Source organism: Lates calcarifer, linkage group LG17 (assembly GCF_001640805.2).
Source record: "Lates calcarifer isolate ASB-BC8 linkage group LG17, TLL_Latcal_v3, whole genome shotgun sequence".
Taxonomy (NCBI): Eukaryota; Metazoa; Chordata; class Actinopteri; family Centropomidae; genus Lates; species Lates calcarifer.
The window spans coordinates 1,416,456-1,437,815 of NC_066849.1; the positions used below are offsets into that span (position 1 = coordinate 1,416,456).

Genomic DNA, 21,360 nt, shown 5'->3' on the forward strand with positions numbered 1-21,360 from the left:
AATTCTTCTTCTTCATCATCATCATCATCATCATGTACACTGTGAAAATAAAGAAGCTGAAAAAACTCTAGAAATAAGGCAACAAGTGGTAAAGTCTTTTGAGGTTACACAGCATTAGTCGAGGATTAGAAGAAGAGGCTTTTTGGCACACCAGAAGCCCCACCATTACTGGCAAGTGAGGACAAGCTGCAAGGAAATAGCCAGCCTCGCCACAGTAGATGTAGATTCTTTGCTATTATTTTAAGTAAACCTATAACATAAGCCATCATTAGTACTGTAGGTAAGGGGCTGCTTCCCAAACACTAATGAGCACTGAACAAGAATTCCCTGCAGGTACCAAAATCAGCCACTGTAGTGGAGGAATGTGGGGCTCTCTGGTGTGAGGATGGGCTGGAGGAGATTAAGGCCTCATACTGTCATATATCTGTCAAATAAGACCTTTTTCTCTGTGTTTATGTTCACAGGGAAACCTGAGTGAACTGGGCAAGCTGCTGATGCAGGGATCCTTTAATGTGTGGACTGACCACAAGAAAGGCCACAGCAAGGTACGACCTCACACTCCAATAGATGCCATTACTGTCCCTACGTCGTCAGAGGTCTTATTCACAAACTTTAGGATGCCATGCCTTTCATTTTAACTGAAGTCGACTAAGACATATGTATACTTTACATTTTTTCTCACCATTTTCAGTTGCATGCAGCACATTTTTCGATTTTGGTGCATTTCAGGATTTTCTCTCAGGAAAAAAACAAAACAAAAACTAATTATGCACACAAATGACTGTTTATGCTCTGAAATGATTCATTTATAAGAATTACTGGAACATATTGTTTGATTTGTCACATTTTAACAGGTATACTGGATACAAGGAATGTCAAAGATAACAGTGCATTATTTAGTGCATTCATTTTTTGATTTTGGATGGAGACATAGTGGATCCACTTTGATTTTAGCCTGTTTGCCTGATCATCAGCATTGTGTTATCTTTAGCTGCTTTTACACAGAGGTTGTGCTGTATTGACTAGAAGAGGCCCCTTCATTATGCCAGCTTTGTGTGGTTCAGTGTAAATAAGCAAAGTTGGCTGGTGTGTGACTTTAGATAGCATGCTGGCATTGTGGAATCAGAGGTGTGACTGTAACACAGCAGCGTTGTCATCTGACAATAACATTCCCTCATTCTGCCTTTGTGCCTTGTATACAGAATAGTAAGGTGGAATAACAGCACAACATCCCTGCCTTGAACAGGCTGTGTAAAAGGAGCTCTTCACATCCCTTAAACATGTTTGAATATTTTTTAATATGATATTCTGTTAAATTAAATATCTGCGAGTGTGAATTAATTTGAGAACATTATACACTGATCAGCCATAACATTATGACCACTGGATGAAGTGAATAACATCGATCATCTCATTATCATCATCATCAATGGTTCTGCTGAGGAACCTTTGGTCCTGACATTCATTTGGACGTTTGTCACGTACCACCAAACATGTTAGAACACAAAGAGCCAAAGCTGTTGACCTGAGCTCCAAACTTGAAGAATATCATGGCTGATCAGTGTATATTAATGTGTGTAAATGAATTACATCTGATTTTCTCCAATACACCTGCTGGGCTCTGTTGGTTTCTGTTCATTTGTTTGGTATGAAAATTCAATAACAGACTTTGGAAACTGTGTAAACCATCACAGTAACAGAATTCAGTCCTGATCACCTATCAACTATTATAACAGCTAACAATACATGAGGTGGCCATTTGCATGGCCAGGGTATTCGCATTTGTCAATTAAAAAAAAAAGGCAGTTACATTATCAATAATGCTGTTTAGTTTCAGATTTATTTCAGAAATCAATACTGCATTACTTATAACAACAAGTTAGCCAAAGCAAAGGTTAAGAAATGCTACCTTGATATTCCTTATGAAGATTTATCAATTCAAGAAAGTTAAAGAGAGTGCTAACAGATTTTCATATTGTATGGAAATGAACTGAAAACAGGAACATCAGGGAAGTAAACAGAGCAGCACGGTTGTGCATTCTTTAGTTGGAAAGTAAATCTCACGTTTCACTTAGGGGTTTCAAATGCATCCAATCATTTGTATATTAGTACATTTTTTTATATCATTTCAAAGAAAGAATATGTGTAAAGAAAACCACCAATGAGCACTGACAAATTTTCTCAGGTGTGTCTGCACAAAATAGGATGAAGCTGGACAGAAAGTTTGCAGGAAAACATTCAGGAAGGGAAAAGAAGCAACAAAGGGGAACAAAATGCAGGAAGCAAGAGGGTTAATGAGGAATATGGCATTAGTGGAGAAACACAGTTGCTAACAATACCAGAATCATGTAACAGGTAATCTATTATAGCCTCGGATGTTTACACTTATAATATCAAATGACCACACTGCAGTTGACAATGACACACTAATACGTTTAGAAATTAATATAATAGTTGAACTGTGAAATACACAGACAAAATCACTGAATGTTCTGATTTCAGGTGAAGGACCTGGCCAGGTTTAAGCCCATGCAGAGGCACCTCTTCCTGTATGACAAGATGCTGCTGTTTTGTAAGAAGCGAGAGGAGACCACAGATGGACATGAGAAGACCCCATCCTACAGCTTCAAACATTCACTCAAGGTCAGATACAGATGGTCATGTGTAGGCAAGAGCATTATTGCCACATCATCCATCAGCCACGTGTGACTCCACTGTAAACTATAAAGTCTAAAACAGCAACAGCTGAGGTAGAATTTGTCTTTTAGCTAAATACTAAACTCCTGAGTGTTTATGTTAAGGGTGTGTGCAGGCTAAGATGTTTTCAGTTGATTGTGATTGCTAATCAAAGGTTACCTGTGGAGTTATTGATCTCCAGTAGTGCTATGCAGCTATTTTTCTTTAACTGGAGCCCTGTGTTGTTTATCATGGGCATGAGGTGGTGATAACACACCAAGACATGCAGCAATGAGCCAGCATATAAGTAAATGTGGATGTAAGCAATGCAAAATTTACTTAATTTACTTAAAATGTTTTGTAAATGTTGTACGAGAGAGGATTCATTCATGACCACGTTTTCCTGATGTCTTTCCCACTGACCTAAATGCAGATGTCACTTTAGTCACTGTTTCTTTTAAACCACTAGTCTGTTGGGCAGTGTGACTAAAGTCCCCTCCATCTGCACTCCAACAATGTACCATCTTTTGAAGTCACTAAGATCTTGATATAAAATCTGAATAAACTTTGCCTGCTTTGCATTTTTATATATACCACAGATCACGACTGGATGTAAATTGTTTCATCGTACCATGCAGTGCCCTTGTGTGGAACCATTTTTTGGACCAAGCGTCCTGGTTGGTTCCAGGGTGTCTTGGAAAATAACTAATCAAATTTAATCTTCTATGTGCACTGTACTTTATTATGGGAAGGTGAAAGCAACATGATACATAAAAGTGCACAGAGGGCTTGAAGTGTGTGTTTGGCTGGGGAGTGCCCAGCAGCATTATTTTCCTCTGGGGCTCTCACTGATTGCTGATATCATAGATTTTACATATTCTAAACAATAAAGGTACATCTCAAAGTCACAGTGTCTCTGACCCACTGTCTGTACAGATGAGTGCTGTGGGCATCACAGAGAACGTCAAAGGAGACAACAAGAAGTTTGAGGTGTGGTACAACAGCAGAGAGGTGGTTTACATCATCCAGGTATGTTGATGCTGTTGGAGTAAGGCAACCTTATTATTATTATTGTTGTTGTTATTATTATCAGTGTTTGGAGACACCAAAATTGTCAGATATGTTCAAAAATCAGTCACCTCACAGTGGCATAATAATAATAATAATAATAATAATAATAATAATAGCAGCATTTTGCTGATTACCTCTGAACTGCACAAGCTAGAAACAAATTTTTTTCCCCCTGGATTCTGTCGATAATTTTCAACTTTTTTGAATATAGACCACCTCCTTTTCTGATTACCATTTTCAGTGATGTTTTTCAAGTTTCAAATTTGATTAAATCTTCATAATATGTCACACTTTGTGTCATTTAAGTGAAATTTCACATGAACACTGAGTTTAGATTTTTTTTTAGTGTATTTTGCTAATAACGTCTTTCCTTCCCCAGGCTCCTTCCATGGATGTGAAAAATATGTGGGTGTCAGAGATTCGTAAAGTTCTTACAGGCCAGCTCGAGGCATGCAGAGGTACACACACACACACACATGCACACACACACCTTTCCCCAAACACAAAGATAGGTTGTGTGCAGCACACAGAAGGTGGTTTTCCTGTGTATTCATATGGTCATGTGGAATTCTGACTGACAGTCAAATAAGACATTTCTTTTCTTGATATGCATTTACATAAAGACACTCAGTATTGATTCACACGTCATAAATATTGTGTTTTGTCACTCTCTCTGTGACAACTATAAAAATGCTAAATAGATTATGATTATATTTGTATGTTGCAATTCCTTTTTTCTCTATCCTCAGTTCATAGGCAGTATTAGAAAGAGAACAGTTCCCTGACTCTGCACTTGGTGCAAAAGAATCACAAGCGTATGTCCTGTCTACAGTGAAGGATGACTCCAAGATGTGTTGACAGATTATATATATATATGTGTGTGTGTGTGTGTGTGTGTGTGTGTGTGTGTGTGTGTGACAAAGAGGAACAGCCATCATTTCATTATTTCAGCTCTGTGTCCTGAAGAGACAGTGAGAGACGGAGAAATGATCAGAAATCAGAAATGATCAATAATTGCATTAAGTAATAGGATTCAATTTAAATCCATTGCGAGCACCACCTGAGGAAAAGGATAGACAATTCACACACACACACACACACACACACACACACACACACACACACACACACACACACACACATACATACATAGTCTTTGTTGCTTACACTTCACCAGACATTTATCAGTGAGGTGGCTTATAGGAAAGTGCTCATATAAATAGTTTCAGTCATATGGATCATTGTAGAAGGCACTAAAGAAGAAATATTTATCATTTGACAGTAAAATGTCATTTCTCTGTTGTGTTCACAGAAGCCAGTCAGCTCAACATCTATGGAGCCCCCATGAGGTGAGCAACCAACTTCATTACACTCAAACTACAAAGTAGCATGGTGTCTTCTCTCAGCACAGAAATAAGAAAAAGAAAAAAGAAATAAGAGCTAAAAATGTAAACACCTGCCATAATACAGATTTTGCAAAAGATCTGAAACCTTGCATGTTGTTGTCAGGACATTCCATATTAGAATGCCTGATGGTGGAGATGGTGGGAAATTAAGTTGCTGACATTCTGCATGACCTGGCATCTCTACTTCAACAGGAATGTTCAACAACGGAAGCTGGCGCTGAAACAGTCTGATTCATCAAGTCCAGAGTCCGGCTTCAGGAGGGCCAACCCCAGCCCTAATATGAGACAGAAAAGAGGTGAGAGGTCACTTTTTGGTTTAGAACTAACTTCAACCAAAATAAATGTATTATCATGTAAATTGATTTTTGACCTGCAAAAGCAAACATCTCATCTCTCATTTCCTCTGAGTCCCAAGTTAGTGAAATAATCTCTAAATGGGGAGTGAGGTGTGAAGCCTTAAGTTGTTGAGTGATGAGTTTACTGTGGAGATACAGGGTAAATAGAAATAAAAGGCCATGTGAGACAGCACAAACACACACACATGCACAAAGAAGAATTGGGAAAGAGAGTCCAAGTGAATCCAAGTCTAAGTCAAGGCGATCCTCCACAGTAAAATCTCCAGGGAACCACCTTGTCTCCCACTATTTTTTTTATTTCTTTCATCATTCTTTTAAGAGACCTTATTAGACAGAGGGTGGCATGGGCACCCCCATAGCCAAATGGTTGGGGTGCATACCACATGGGCCTGAGTGCCTTGAGCAGCTGGTCCCCGGATTGACTCCTGGTCCAGCTGGACCTTTACTGCATGTCATTCCCCTCCTCTCTCCCTGTTTCCTGTCTCCTCTCCACTGTCCTATCTACAAAAAAACCCACACAAACAAACAAACAAACAACAACACAAAAAAAAAACAGGGTGGCATGTGCTGTAGAGATTGTAACGCCAACTGAGGCAAATTTGTGATCTGTGAGATTAAGCTGTACAGATAAAATATGACTTGATGCCAACAGTGAAACTTTCTGTTAAACTGGAGCTTGACCAGTCATTATAGATATAAGTTCATTATAGATTTAATACCACAGCCATAGAGACATCAGCTGGCTAATCCTCAGTCCCAAGTAGTTAAGCTGCAGTTTTACAGGGTGGGCACTGTGTCCCTTTACTGAATAGTGACAGTGGAGAGGATATGCAGAAAATGAGAATGAAAGAGATGGGCAACTAAACTGACAGAAAGCAGAAAAGTCCACAGTTAAACGTTAACCGGGTTCACAAATCTGAATTAGAGGCTAAGATTTGTTTAGTACTGACCCAGCTGCTCTGTATCTGAACAGAAACTTACAGCAACAGTATCAAACCAACTGTAATTGTGTAATAACATGCTTATCTTTCAGACTGCATCCAAATTTTAAAGTGCCATTTCTGTGTGAAAATGACCTCTGTACACAGTGTTTCCAGGTCATTTTAGCAGAGACCTCTGTCCACAGTTAAACACCTGAGCAACAGATACATATTCAACTGCTAAATGTCGTCTTCTTGGCAGTTCGCATACAACAAAACTGCAAATCAGCTATCATCTCATAATGAGTGGCACAGACAGCCCACCTGACAAAATAATTATATTATGGTTGTGACATCAAAATCAATATAAATACAAGTTAGACAACAGCTGTTTGATGAAAGCAATAAGCCCTAAAAGGCTGTGGTTCACAGTGATTTTAAGACAGTTAAGGTTCATACTTAGGCATGATGTGGGGAGGTTACTACACACTGTATGTACTGTATGTGGCATGGTTTTCATAGAATAAACACATCAACAAATAAAAAAAATGCAATAGGTTATTCATAACAAATCATCATTCTTCTGCCAACCAGTGTAGTTCTTCAGCAACATTTATCAGAACAGATGCCAAGACACACAGTGACCCAGCAAAACACACAGATAGTAGAAAGCATGCTTAAAGACTGGGGTGATTATTAACATTTATCTGGATTCGCCCACTATCCTTTTTGTTTGTACAGGGGGGTTTGACTCTGGGCAGTGTTTTTTAATTGTGTTGTGCCAGAAGAAATGATATTGCTCCAGTATCTTCTCTCATTGTAGTCTGGGCACCAGCATTTTTGCAGGGACGATTCACATTTATCCCCCCGTCACTGACATGATTTACACTTACTGCTCTCTCTCTATCTCTTCTTCCTCTGTCTCTTTCACCTGTACTTATCTCTCCTTCTGTCACCCTCTCTTCCACTTTTTTCTTCCCACCCTCTATCTCTACTTAACCTACTGCTCTGTATTTTCCTTTCTGGCATTCTATTTCTCCTCTCGGTCATTCTCTCCTTTTCTTAAAAAATCTGCTTTTTCAAAATTATTATTAGTGTGACATAAAAGGTTAATATTATATATTTTACACACACACACACACACATTCATGTCTGTGTTATTGTGATAATGATGACAGCAGTGATAAGTGACACTAATCTGGCTGTGGGGCAGAGACTGAAACCAACAGTATGTTGTCCCACTCAAACAGAAAATCATGCAAATATGATGCATTGCAGCATTGCCATGTTGTTGCTTCAGCTTGGTTCATTCATTCATCAGAGCTCTAAGAATTCTTTTTAATCCTGCTTATGAGTTACTAAACATAAACAGTGATGTTGACATATTTCCACTACTGCTGCAGCCGGGTTTGATTAAAGCAGAAGTTGCACCTAATGTCACAGTTTGGTGTCTGGAATAAGGGAGCAGTCTGCCCGTCCCTGCTGCTGGGAAGCCCTTCATAACATGATGCTGCCACCACCATGCTTCCTTGCAGGGATGGTAGCCAGATGAGCAGTGAGTGGGGCTGAGGTGGTTGTCCTCCCAGCAGGTTCTCCCAGGACTTCTGAAACTCTGATAGAGTGACCATTGGGTTCTTGGTCACCACCCCTGACCAAGGTCTTTCTTGCTTGGTTACTCCACGAAGAGTCCTGTTGGTTCCAAACATCCTCCTTTTTAGTATTATTGAGCACTGAGCTCCTGGGAACTCTACAAGTCTTAGACATGGTTTTACACCCTTACCTTGACCTATGCCTCGACACAGTTTTATCATGGAGGTCTACAGAGAATTCCTTGGACTTTAGGGTTTGGTTTTGATATGCAGTGTGGATTGTGGGACCTTATGTACACATGTGTTTGCCACAGGTGGATTCCAGTCATGTCCTGGACACAACAATTTGGGGGGTCTGAATACATGTTTTCACTTTGTTGGTTATTGAGTGTAGCTTGATGGAGAAAATATAAATTCATATCACAATTAAGTGTGCAGAAAGTGGAGAATACTAAATAGATGGAGCAGGAACAGACAAGTGTGATGTACAGATCATAATACTGGAGGCTCAGAAAGTCTTTTACAGTGGCTCCATGTTAAATAACTTTTTCATCTGTGAATGTAGGGTTTAAATGGATGAGTGATTTGAGTTAATATGTCTCTTCTGTGATGCTGAGTTTTTCTGCTGACAGACTGCTACTCCTACATCTCCTCATATACAGTGTGTGTGTGTGTGTGTATATGTGTGTGCATCTATGTGTGTATGTGTGTCTGTGTGTGTGTGTGTGAGTGTGTGAGAGAGAGTGTGTATTACCATCTGTGATACAGCATTGTTTATGATTTATCTGCTTGTTTGGTTGTTTGTTGAATATTAATATCGTTTGTTGTCTAATGCAGATGTGCATTAGCCTGAGGCTAACTCTAGTACAATACATCAAATGGCAACATTTATGTTTAAAATTGTACATGGTCCCTAACAAATAAAATTAAAAAAGACATGGTGCTAGTATGCAGTTGAAGCTCAGTGGCAGTAAATATTTGAGCGTGAGCTTTAAAACTATTTAATCTGACAGGATGAAGCCTTATGTTTATTTTTGCTTAATTTCAACAGAAATAGTGACTTAATTTTTATAACAATATTGACTGATAAGAACAGAATTACTGTGATTAATAATTAATAGCAATAATTGTTAGCCATAACATCAAACCATATTCAGACAAAGTTCTTTTATCACTCATCCACTGAGCTGTTTGGCATATTTTGTTAAATGAAATAAAGTCTTGAAACAGCTACATATCAACAATACATTAACTATGGCATTTATTTGTTTACATATAGAATATTACAGAACATATTCAAGCAACACTCGCAGCCTACTCTGAATCATCTTTCCCTGCTCTACTAACTCCAGCTCCCTCTTGCTCTCCCACTCAGTTGATGCTTCTGCCAGCCAATCAGGCCAATCGGTTGCTAACACTAGGAAACGCTTCACGTTGCAGGGACTTTCCAACAGGAGGTCTCTTCCAGCAGGTAACAGTGGAGTACTTGCTTATGCCACCTTCATTTCTGGCATCGTCGTCGTCATCATCGTCCTCATTGTCTGTTCTTTGTTCTCTTTATCAGTTACTGCTGTAGTGATAATCTTCATCATGACAATTATCCTGAACAGCAGCAGCACCTATCCTGCTGTAGTCCTAGTCTCCATTCTCCTGTCTCACAGCTGCTGTTGTCCTTTCTTTCTTTTTTTTCCTCTCAAGTGTGATGTGAAATTTCTGTGTCAGCGTGTATGTCGTTGTCGGGTAGATCTCTCAGTGCCAGCGGTGTCTCAGCATAATAAAGGCCATATCTCCCTCTACCCCCTTTCTCTGCTTTTATCTGCTCTGGTCAGTATTATCTGCATCTGTAAACCACAACAACAAGGAAACTGATTTGGGAACGAGAGTGAGGGTAGTGTTGAGGAGACAGGATCTGAAGACAGGGAGACAGCAGGTGATAAACAGACAGTCGAGGCTAAATTCTCTGGGGCAGCGTTGCACTAAATGTCACCCTTTAATAGTCAAGCTCCATCATATTTGGAAGCATATAAACATTTTCAGCACCTCTCAGTATGGTCTTCTAGGCTGATTTTACCTGCCTCCTCTTTTATACTGGCTTAAATTAATCTTTATCATCTAGAAAAGAATTGTCCTTTTAGTTCATATAGATTTAATGAATGACATTACCATCCATTGGTGTTATTGCGCTATGACAGAACTGTACATTGCTCGTGCCCAAACTGTAAGAGTGAACTCATCCCTTGTAAAAAAAAAAAAAAAAAAAAAAAAAAAAAAAAAAGATTTATGTTTAGTCAGCACACAATAGCCACAAACACAGTCATGCAAGATATATACACAGTCCTGTGCACTACCCTTAGCGATCAATGCACCATCTGCTCTATGAGATGAAAATCAATGCTGAATCAATAGCCAGTGTCCTCTGCTGTGCTGAATAGACTCACCGTTAACAGGAGAGCTCTCTGCAGCTTCCTGTGCTTCACTGCTTCATATGTCTGCTCAGTGAGTCAAATGTGTTAGATCACTGAAGAATGGACTGAAATCCAGGGCCATTCTGTCTACCATGTCCTGCAAACTCTGACAGTCACACTGTCTTGACTGTTTTATTACCCTTTGTCACAGCATTCCAACTCAGCAGTGAGAAAGAGTTGGAGTTAACCTCAGTAATCTGTATAAACATCAAGGCCTGTCAATCAATGGAAAAGTCTTTAAAATGAGTGAAAGCTGTTCCACTGTTGCATCAGGTATAATGAAACATCCATGTTGAAAAGACACATTTATTCAGTTTGTGATGGCTACTAAAGGTAAAACACATGCTGTGACTAAAAGTCAACATGATAATATGACTTGTACTGCTTTCATGAGATACGTGATGTTTGTTTCATCACAGAATTTGAGGCAACTTTAACCTCTTTCAACAGCCCCCACTCGAAGGTCATCACCTAAACATACATTGAGGATGAGGTGAAAAGCTCTGTTGAAAGCAGCACTGAGTTTGTTGTCAGTTTGTGTTTTTGTTGTCTTTCTTCTCCATCTTTCCATTTGCTTGAATTGTTGTTATTTTCAATGGATTTCATTTGTAAGTCTCTTTTACAGCAACATTTGATAAATGCTAACTCGCTTACTTGTTATAAGTAATTGATACTTCCACTACTTATGGTTAGTGGTGTTAGTATCATCTAATTTTTAAGAGGTTAAGAGCCATGTGTTTTTATGTGCCAGGAAACTGGGTGTAAACTATGAAACCAATAACTTATTCTCTTATTCTATTCTCACTGTCACCCTTTTTCTTTGTTTACCTTATATGTAACATGCCCATCTCTCTATTCACCCTCCTCTGCTTCTTATTTTTTTTATCCCCTTCCTGCCCTTTACTTCATTTTGCACTTTTTGTTTTTCCTCACTTGTCTTTTCTCACGCTTCCTGACCCTTCTGTGGCTGTAGAGCCTGCGGCTAAGGAGGCCGAGGTCCCCCGCCGCTTCTCTCTCACCTCCTCTCTCGCCTCTTCTTCTTCCTCCTCCTTCGCAACACGACGCACAAAAGGTACCTGATCAGCTGTCTGAGGTCTTCATGCCTCCACATTCTGGTCTTTCAATATTTTCTTGCCTTTACACTGTCTTCTTCTCCTCTGTTCACATTCACTACTCTTAAACAGTCACACACGCAGAAAACTAAGAAACGTACACATATACAGAGTTGTGCAGCTCTGCAGGGACAAGTTAATGGGAAAAGTGGTTGAATTAAGACCATCATTCAGATAATCATAATGCAAAGAAAGCCGAGTGCAAACAGAATTGTTGTGTTGTGCTGTAGGCTGTGACCTTAAAGTCCAACTGAAATTGAATAGCATGGGTTTTTTCTGCTACATCATTCACATCTCTGTAAACTACATGCCCTGCACTCTCTTTTAACATAAAACCTGTATTCAAAATTCAATAATTTAATAATTCATTTAGTTTCTTGACAACATCCAATGTCCATTACCAGCATTTTGAAAAATATTGTAGTTAAATGCAAACTATCATACATTCAAACCTTACTGTAGCAGAGAGCTGAATATGCAGTAGGCTCCAATTACAGGCCAGCATTTAGCACGTAAGACAATAAGTGACAGGTACAACAGGTTGCAGGTATGGCATTTTTTACAAATAAATACAGTATGAGGACATACAGTACATGCAAACAAAATGATTTGACATTTTAAACCACATGAAAACCACAGCTGTGAACTGCAGTTGCTGTGAAAAATTGTGAGGGGTGACAGTGGCTGTATATGCATAAGGCTAAATTGTCATATAAATACACAGACAATACTACAGACACTGACCCAGACAACCAGACAGCAACATTCATCAGACACCAAAAAAAAACAGCAGTTAATGTGGCTTTTCAGCCAACCTATATTAGCTTTCTTGTCCAGCACCATAGCTTGCTAAATTAGCTACAAATCAAGCATCCTCTGTGGGGGGGAAGTGCACTGTTAATATCAGTTTGCAGATGACATTTTTTAAAAATATTTTCATCCATCCTCAGGTCAGTAATGACCATAACACAGACTCAAATCTGTAGTGAGGATGTATGTTTGCACATGTATAGAATGGTGGCAAAAAAAAGCCATTATCTTATTACCCTCTCCGCATTTACAGCTCACTTGAAATTTATGAGATGCATAGAGAAAGTCAAGCCTTTGCTGAGAATCAAACCTGTTACATTACCAAGTCCATGGGAAAAAGAAGATGTCTTTTGGTGTGCTGCTTTGCAAAGTCCCGCTGTTGTGTTTAAGGTCCAGTAAACTGCAGTTGTCCTGGCTGTGTGGCCTCAGTGTTCCTTTGTTCTCCTTGCAGAGTTAGCAGCTTGACGCTAACTCTGCTTTTGTGGCTGTCAAACTGCAATCAAAACTGCAAGTTTGTGACTTCTTTTAATTTTAGAGTACCATGAACTTAAAGTTCACATCAAACACTAGTTGTTGGGGGTAGGATGAAGTAAACTGGAAATTGGTGGCAAATTTGAACCTGCATCATCTGATTGCATGATAGACACACATGCACACACACACACACACACACACACACACACATGCACACATGCACACACACACACACACACACACATACAGTGAAAGTTGTTGATTAAAAGTTTGAATTTTAAATTGATTTATGAAGGAATTTATAAAATCTGAATAATGCCAAGTTACAAGTATTTCTTTGAATACTAAGAATGTAGTGATTAAAAATAAATTATTTTTGTGTCTGTACAAATAGTATTAATTAACCTTAAAAAACATAAAATCACTTTCATCATGTGGCTTGATCTGCAGCTTTAAGGAAAACACTACTGATGACTGATCTCTGTAATTTTACATGCAATCCTTATTATGTTCAGAGGCAACATATTTTTGGAATGAATGAAGCGATGTTACCAACAGCAGAGTTGTGAGTTGTGTGAGAGTGGATGACAGTTCACATTTAGAGTCCTGTCTGTACTTAGGTTCATGCAACAAAAGCATTTTGTTTAAGATTAGAAACGTTGTTGTTGTAGTTTTGATTAGATGTAAATAAACATGTTGTGTCTTAATTAACTGTAAACCTTTTTCTGTTAAATCAGTCCAATTTCTCCCTAACCTATGGCGCGTTTTCATATCAGGTACAATTGCAGCATAGAGTGCCAGAATACCATTGCTGCCCACTCCACTCCCCCACCAGCTTACACATTAGTATTGTTGTTCTGTACACCAACAAAGATGAAGAGTACACTACACATTCTAAATGGCAATCCACTTTCATGTTTTGGTACATTTGTTTTCATACCTCATGCAAAACATTTTGTACAGTTGTATTAAAATGTTACTTATAGGAGACAGGATTGCTTTTTGAAATGCTCTAATCTAATTAAACCTCTGTTGCATGTTGTTTCCCCTGACCAGGTCCCCTCTCTGCTAGCATAAAGAGCAAGAGACATGAAATAAAGAGTGATCCCACTCCTTTTGGTTATGAAGGTACACGAAAAAGATATGTCATTTACAGTGGCTTCATAAAGTATTAAGACCCCATTCACTTTTTTCACTTTTTGCCGTGCTTTAGATTAAATTTTAAATGGTTGAAATTGGCATTCTTGTTTGTCAGTCTACACTCAGTAATCCTACAACCTGAAGATGACACTTCACATCCAATCTGAAAGAGCTTGAGGGGATGTGTCACAAAGATTGGAATAAACTGCACAAATCCCAGTGTGCAAAGTGTGTAGATTGCTGTAACTGCTGCCATAGGGACTACTACAAAGTATTGAATTAAATGGCAAATTGCAGTTTTCATTTTGTAATGGGTTATTGAGTGCAGATTGATGGGCAAAAATAGTAATTTTGTCCAACTAAAATTAAATCTACAAGACAATAAAGTGTGCAAAAATTAGTTTGACTATTTTCTGAAGCCACTGTACTTAATGTATAGGCTCTGAGCCTGTTGTTTGACCTTTCGGCCTGACTTTTATTTTATCATTGTTATTATTTCTGGATGATGTGGTATGTGTGCACGCATTTTTATGCTTGTTCATTGTCTGTATTTCCATTTCTTGCCTGCTGTGTTGACTTGTGTTGTGAAATTACATTTCAAAATGCATGAGAATCAAAAAGAGTATCAGATAAAATATTTTGTTGTGTTTGTAGTTTTGGTATGGTGAGGGATTTCTTGGTGTTTGGACCTGTTCACTACTTAGTTGATTTCTGCATGAGTAGAGTTGCACTGTTGACTAGATGGACTGAATTTTGTTCTATTTATCAAGACCCTCATGTTTTGAATTTGGGAGGTCATTAGGGATCATAATGGAAAGCATGGTATAAAGCTTTTGGCTTCCCTCCAGATACTTTGCGTGGTGCTATGGCTGCAGCTGGGAAACGTCAGAGCATGACTAGCAGCACTGCTACTGCTGTTGGTGGCACCTCAGCTGTTCCCAGATCCACCTCCCAACCAGGTAACAGAGGAAGACTCATTTCCAACAGTGATTTGTATGGTTATCTTCTTGGTGGAATTGATTTCAGTTTTATGTGTTGATAAGTTGGTGAGAAAATGTACTTTGTTTTGGTTAATTATTTGGTTTTAGGCAGTCTTTTATTTGGTTCATTTTATTATACTAGCGCTTCTAATGTATAACTTTATTTTCTCTCTGTAGCACATTGATTTCTACTCTCAGATTGGTCGTAAAGAAATAGTTCTCCAAAATCTCAGCTGGAATGTAATCTGTACTTACCTTCAGCCTTCCACCAGCCTAATCCATCAAAGAGCTCCAAACAGCCTGAGCAGCACAGTCCAAGTGTTATGTGGCCAAATTAGTGTGCTTTGGTTTACAAGTCCTTATACCTTTGTAACCATAGGACTGTTACAAGTTGATGTTTATTTACCTGAGTAAGGCTACAGGCACTGAGGGCTAGCAATGTTGTTTTCTTGTAAGGTGCGCTAAGCTTTGTCTTCAACTAAAGAAGACTGTTATGTTTAGTTACATCAGATATGCGTATGTCTTGGACACTTGATGATGAAGTTCTGGCAAACCATCAGATGGCTCAGGAATGGAAAGCAAGGCTTGGCCCAAGCCATGTTCAGTTGGGGAGGAGAAATGCTGACTCTGACTGGGGATATCATTGAGTGGAGGAAAGGACACTATGAGGCAGTCCTCTGAGGAGGAGGCACTGTTGAAGACTGGGGGGAAGCCTCAGTGACAAGGTGCCAGATGTGGATATGAGATTCACCTTGAGATGTTGATGTTTCTGGACATTGTTGGGCTGTCTTGACTGACACATCATGCCTGTGGACTGGCAGACTGGGTAGTGGTTCCCATGCTTCAATTATCAGAGTGTCACACTGCTCAGTCCCCACCCAGTCTAGATATTTTTGGTGGACTTGGAGAAGGCTTATGATTGTGTCTCTTGGGGTTCTTGTGGGGGGGTGCTGCAGGAGTACAAGGTACCATTACTACGAGCAACCTGGTCCTCATAAAACTGGAGTGAGAGTTATGTTCATGTTCTCAGTTGGAAGTCCAGCACGATCAAAAAGCTCAGAGACTGCACCTATAACAAGCAAAAACTGTACCTGATATAAATTTGGCTTGTGCTGCAGCCAAGCTTCTCACACACAGCAGTGTGGCTAGAAGTTTGATTATCGCTAAGAGACTCATCAAGCTTTCATGATGATGTAAGACAAATTCCATAATTGCACAGAGATGTTACTTTCCTGTCACTAAAGCACCGTCACCTGCCAAATGCAGTACCCCCCTGTTCTTTCAGTACATTTCAGTGGTTAATAATGTACAATAAATTCTCCTCAGGCTGGACACAGCGACGTCTCCCTTCCATGGACACAGAGGACTTTGAGACAATCCCTTCCAGTGCAGAGGAATCCTCCAACTCTTCAGAAGAAGAAGGCAACAATAAAAATGTAAGTATCACTAAAGATTACAGCTCATTTTGCTGGTAAATGTAAAAACACCTGGATATGCCTTGGAACATTACTGGGCTTACTTTCTAAAATGTCTTTAACAGTGAAATTGAAGAAACGCAATGTTGCAAATAATTTAATTTTGATTTAAAAGAAGCCATGATATCAGTACCACTCAACATTGTCAAACTTCAGTAGCTTGACCCAACCCATTCCAGTCCTGCTGGGTCGTGTCAGTTTTCAGCAGAAATCATTGTAGCCTACAATCACCCTGGTCAGCTCTCCTCTCACCTTTTGATTCCTCTCATTCTTCACTTTCCCTCTTTTCTGCCCCATCTGTTTCCCCATATAGAGTACCCCTCCACTGCTTAATTATTCTTAGCACTGACAACTTGACATTTAAAGTCTGTGTAAAGCCAAAATAGTTATGCATTCTGAGTCAGTCACACCACAGAAAAAGTGGTGGCTCCAGTGCGTCATCAAGTCACCATCTAAGCACCTGCTCATAAAATCCTGAAAATGAAACTGTGAAACTAACTTCACAATGCAGTGATACAGAGTTTACAGACTTTATACATGTTTTCAGGAACTATTTTCTAACATAAAAAAATTTGTTTAGAGACAAATCTCCAAATTTGCTTTACACTTTAAGGAACGAGGGACGAGAGATGAAAGACAGGGAGGATTATAGCTGCACACCTCTACTGGGTAGTAGAAGGGATTTACAGATTCATCAGTCATTATAACGTGTACAGTAGAAAGCAGTGCAGTCCAAAATCGTCAGTCAGTTTGCAGTTGACCTAGAGAATATGAATCCTTTTGAATCCCTCAAAGTTGCACTGATCATTATTTTAATATAAACAAAGAAAAAAAAAACAGCAAAAGGGAAAAGAGTGAATATTGCACTAACATGAATCAAGTGGACTCAAATGTTTGTGATGGTCAGCTTGTTGTGGAGTTCTCCCCACACCCAAAACCTAACTAATGCATATTTAACAAATTTATTCAGATTTAGCTTTTAATTAAACTAAATGTAGCTAAATTCAGAGTTTGACACATTTCGTCATTTCTTACTGCAGGGTGACAGCAGTCGTTTCCGGGTGCAGCTGACTTATGAGTCCCATGAAGCACGGAACGCGTCTCTGGAGACAGGTGACCTGGTCCAGTTTCTGGAAGAAACAGAGAACAGACACTGGTGAGTTACAGTTGTTGCCATTGTGGGAAACAAGTGAGCTTGTTCCTGCTCACTCATTGTTTCCCTGGTTTGGTTGCCACACCCTCTGACTTAGCACTATATTTGAAATCACTGTATTTGAAGACTAAGTGGGTCCCCATTTGCCAGCTCAAACACATTCCTAAATAAAGGTGTGAGAAAAGAAACATACCAGCCTGTTCCCAGTGCAAGAACAAGCATGTCACAAATAAGGCAAAGATAAACTGATGTTGCATTATATTTTATCTAGGGCGCTTGTGTTGAGCATCTCATTCACACTGTGTGCCCTCAATAAACTATAACTGCAGTGTAGATCCTTTGTTCCACACTCACTTGTGGGTTCTTTTTAAAATTTACATTTATTTTGGCTCAGCATTCTTTGCAGAAGACATCTATTGTTGAAGCACATTCTCCATACAACAAAAGGACCACAGTTTGCCTATTACTGAGTCTTTTTTATTATGTTTTCTGCTTACTTAAAGATTTCTTCCTAAAACCCTGTATACTCAGCATTGCACTGTTAAAAACTCAGATGGTTAATGCCTGCATACTTTATTTTTATGATTGGCCATAGCTTGTCATGAAAATGGAATGAATGAGGTTCAGGGACCAGCTATATCCTAACTACATCCACAAATGCCCCAATATCATCCAGTTGTATCTCTACAGTTTTGGACATAACATCTGGAAGGCATAGGTGGTGCCAGCGGCCGGCTTTATTAGCCTTAAGTCCCAGATGTTTTCAGTAAGGCCCATAATCTTTACCATTCTACAATACAATACATGGTATTTTGCACTAACCACTAATCATGGCTGACTCAGGATAGCTTATTTGGTGTTTTGATGATGGTGGAGGAGAGCTCTGTCAAACACCTTGGTCCAAAATCTCACATCGATGTTCAAATGTGTAGAGATCTGATAACTGTGAAGACCATAGCATATGATTCACATCATTCTCATACTCATCAAACCACTCAGTGACACTTCATGCCCTATAGATGGGTGCATTGTCATTTTGGAAGAGACCTCTCCCATCAGGATAGAAATTTTTCATCATAGGATAATGCTGATCCCCCAGAACAATGTTGTATTGATTTGCAGTGACCCTTCCCTCTAAAGGGACAAATGGACCTAAACCATGCCAGCTAAATTCCCCTCACGGCATAGCAGAGCCACTGGATCCCATCACTGTAGGGGTCAAGCATTCAGGCACGTACTGTTGTCTTGGGTCCTCTTGGTGCATGCCACATATGCACTCGGTCATTTGTCTGGAATATGAAGGATGTGAACGGTGATCCACCTGATCATATCATATTTTTCCACATCTCTGTAGACTAGTAATATAATATAATATAATATAATATAATATAATATAATATAATGTGGGGTGTATGTACTGCACGCAAGAAAAGTGATAAATGCTACAAATTCTCTTAAATCATTCATACATCACTCAAGAACAAATCTGTTCATGCAAGTGGTTCTTGCATGAGGCCCAGTGTGTCAAAAGAACTGAGCCAGAGGGGAAATGAGACTACTGCACCAGCTGCTCCTCTGATGCCCTGTCCTTTCTCTACAAGAATGAAAGGTGTGGCTCATTTGGAATTTAAAAAATCACTGTAACATTACCCTGATGAAGCAAAGCTAGATACAATAAAACATGTGACTAACAGTCTATTGTGAAATCAAAGGAGGTGGCTGAAAATACAGAGGCTTCATTTCCCACACCACCACCACCATCTATCCTTTGGGCTTGCCAGAAAAACAGTGGCTTCTGGCTTTATGGAGAGACAGCCTCTGGAATCCACTGCTGAAAGAATGTTTTGAATATTTATCTAACTTACAGCAGTAAGCTTGAATATTTTCATTTTTCATCAGCTCATGCATATCTCAGCCCTTAAAAAAGTCTCCTGTCAACTGCATCAATGGGTTTTTGCAGCTAAAAAGTCGCTCTCACTTGTCTCTCCTCACTTTAAGTAAATGAAGAATTCATGAATCCTCTCTCTTTTTCTTTGGATCAAAGTTAATGTGCAACCATACAGAACTTTACAGAATATAAGTGATGATCTGTGTGCTGCTGTGTATGTCATACACTGTATGCCCACATGTATGCTGTATGCATGTGCATGGGTGTATGCTCGTGCATTTGCATATGTCTTTGTGGGTTTAGGTGATTAGATCAACTTCTGGGACAAATATTTGTGTGAGAGTCTGTGTAAGTATGTTTGTACACTGTTGATTGTCACTTTTTCCCAACAGAAGTGGTAACTAAAGAGTATGTTCTATACCTGCTCTATATGAAAAGTGCCTTGAGATGACTTTTGTTGTGATTCAGCGCTATATAAATAACATTGAATTGAATTGAATTGAAATGAATTGAACATGCTTACTAATGTACCCCTCCAACAAGTGTTTTGTACCTTTCCATATTTAGGCTTTGATTTCATTTTGTCTCTGTCCCAGCCCCTGTGGGCTATCTTTTGGCAACATGTGGTATATTTGTATAAGGGCTGAGATCATGTTAGCACATCTGACCCCCTATGCACAGAATAAAAAAATTTTCAGAAGGTAAAGTCAAGCTTGCTACACAGCTGGAGAAAAACACAGATTACAGTTAAGGTTTGGGAATCCTGACTAATCAGACAGAGCTGGACAGAGCCCATTCCAATCTGGGCAAGTTGCTGCTGACAAAGTTAAGATTTAAAGTTATATTCCTCAGGTCATGGTTTACGTCCAGTAACAATGTAAACTTTACAAATCGAGTCTCATCTTAAAATGACTAAACCACAAAACTAAAACCAATTACTTTACCAGAGATGACAAACAACTCTCCCCATTCTTATCCTTACTGAACATTACAAAATGTTGTCACAGAATGTGATCTGTAGTTTTGGGGAATTGTCCCATTTTAATGCCCCATGTTTAAATTATAATTGTGTGCTTTTGGGAAAAATGGAAAGCAGTCAAACTGTTTTATAATCTGGTTTGTCCAGATCTTTCCTGCCAGAATTGCGCCAAATTTTAGCACTGGAAAATCAAATCAAATTGTATCTTAAGATCTTGTAAGACTATGATAATAGTCGTCTGGTGATCTTGTGGTGCAACTCATTCTGACTGTGCAGCTTACAGTAATAATAGCTGTGTGTGTGTGTGTGTGTGTGTGTGTGTGTGTGTGTGTGTGTATTTTTCCTAGTTCTCACCTTGCTGCAGTGACACACAGGTAGCACACAGATAGGATGACATCGCTGTTAGGTGTGGTTACAGGTGCAAAAGAGCACAACAGACACTTTACTCTGTTGAAAGACAGCTGATGAATATAAACATCATCAATTATAAATCTTAAACAAAATACAGGTGATTAATTAATCAGACAAAAGTTTTTAATGAATTAATTGTTTCTTACACTACAGTAGATGATTGGCAATACAGAGAAATTCTTTGGTTACTGAAAAGGATAGAATAATGGGATAAAATGAATAATGCTGCCTGACAGCCTATTGCATGGGTGACGATTTAGAAGTGATCGCTAGATGGCAGTATGGTTCCATGACAGATATTGAATTAATTCTGTTATCAAACATTTCAGTCCTGGAATGTCGTACAGATCCCGGACTTTCACCGGTTTACCTGGAAACATTTGCTTAGTTAAAGGTCCATAAAGATCTGTAAGAGTCCCCTCTCTGTTGATCAGTATAGTTCTTTTCATGTCAAG

The 21,360-nt window shown here is 39.1% G+C and overlaps 1 protein-coding gene across 1 annotated transcript in view; it reads left to right on the top strand.

Moving 5' to 3' along the window:
• Window positions 1-21,360, top strand: part of mcf2l2 (MCF.2 cell line derived transforming sequence-like 2) — a 74,502-nt gene that overhangs the window by 49,656 nt on the left and 3,486 nt on the right. Inside the window, 12 exon segments of the mRNA XM_018696355.2 lie at window positions 465-545; window positions 2,503-2,643; window positions 3,613-3,705; window positions 4,127-4,205; window positions 5,060-5,096; window positions 5,346-5,449; window positions 9,394-9,489; window positions 11,457-11,555; window positions 13,936-14,007; window positions 14,868-14,978; window positions 16,326-16,435; window positions 17,515-17,630. Coding sequence (XP_018551871.2) covers window positions 465-545; window positions 2,503-2,643; window positions 3,613-3,705; window positions 4,127-4,205; window positions 5,060-5,096; window positions 5,346-5,449; window positions 9,394-9,489; window positions 11,457-11,555; window positions 13,936-14,007; window positions 14,868-14,978; window positions 16,326-16,435; window positions 17,515-17,630 — 1,139 coding nt within the window.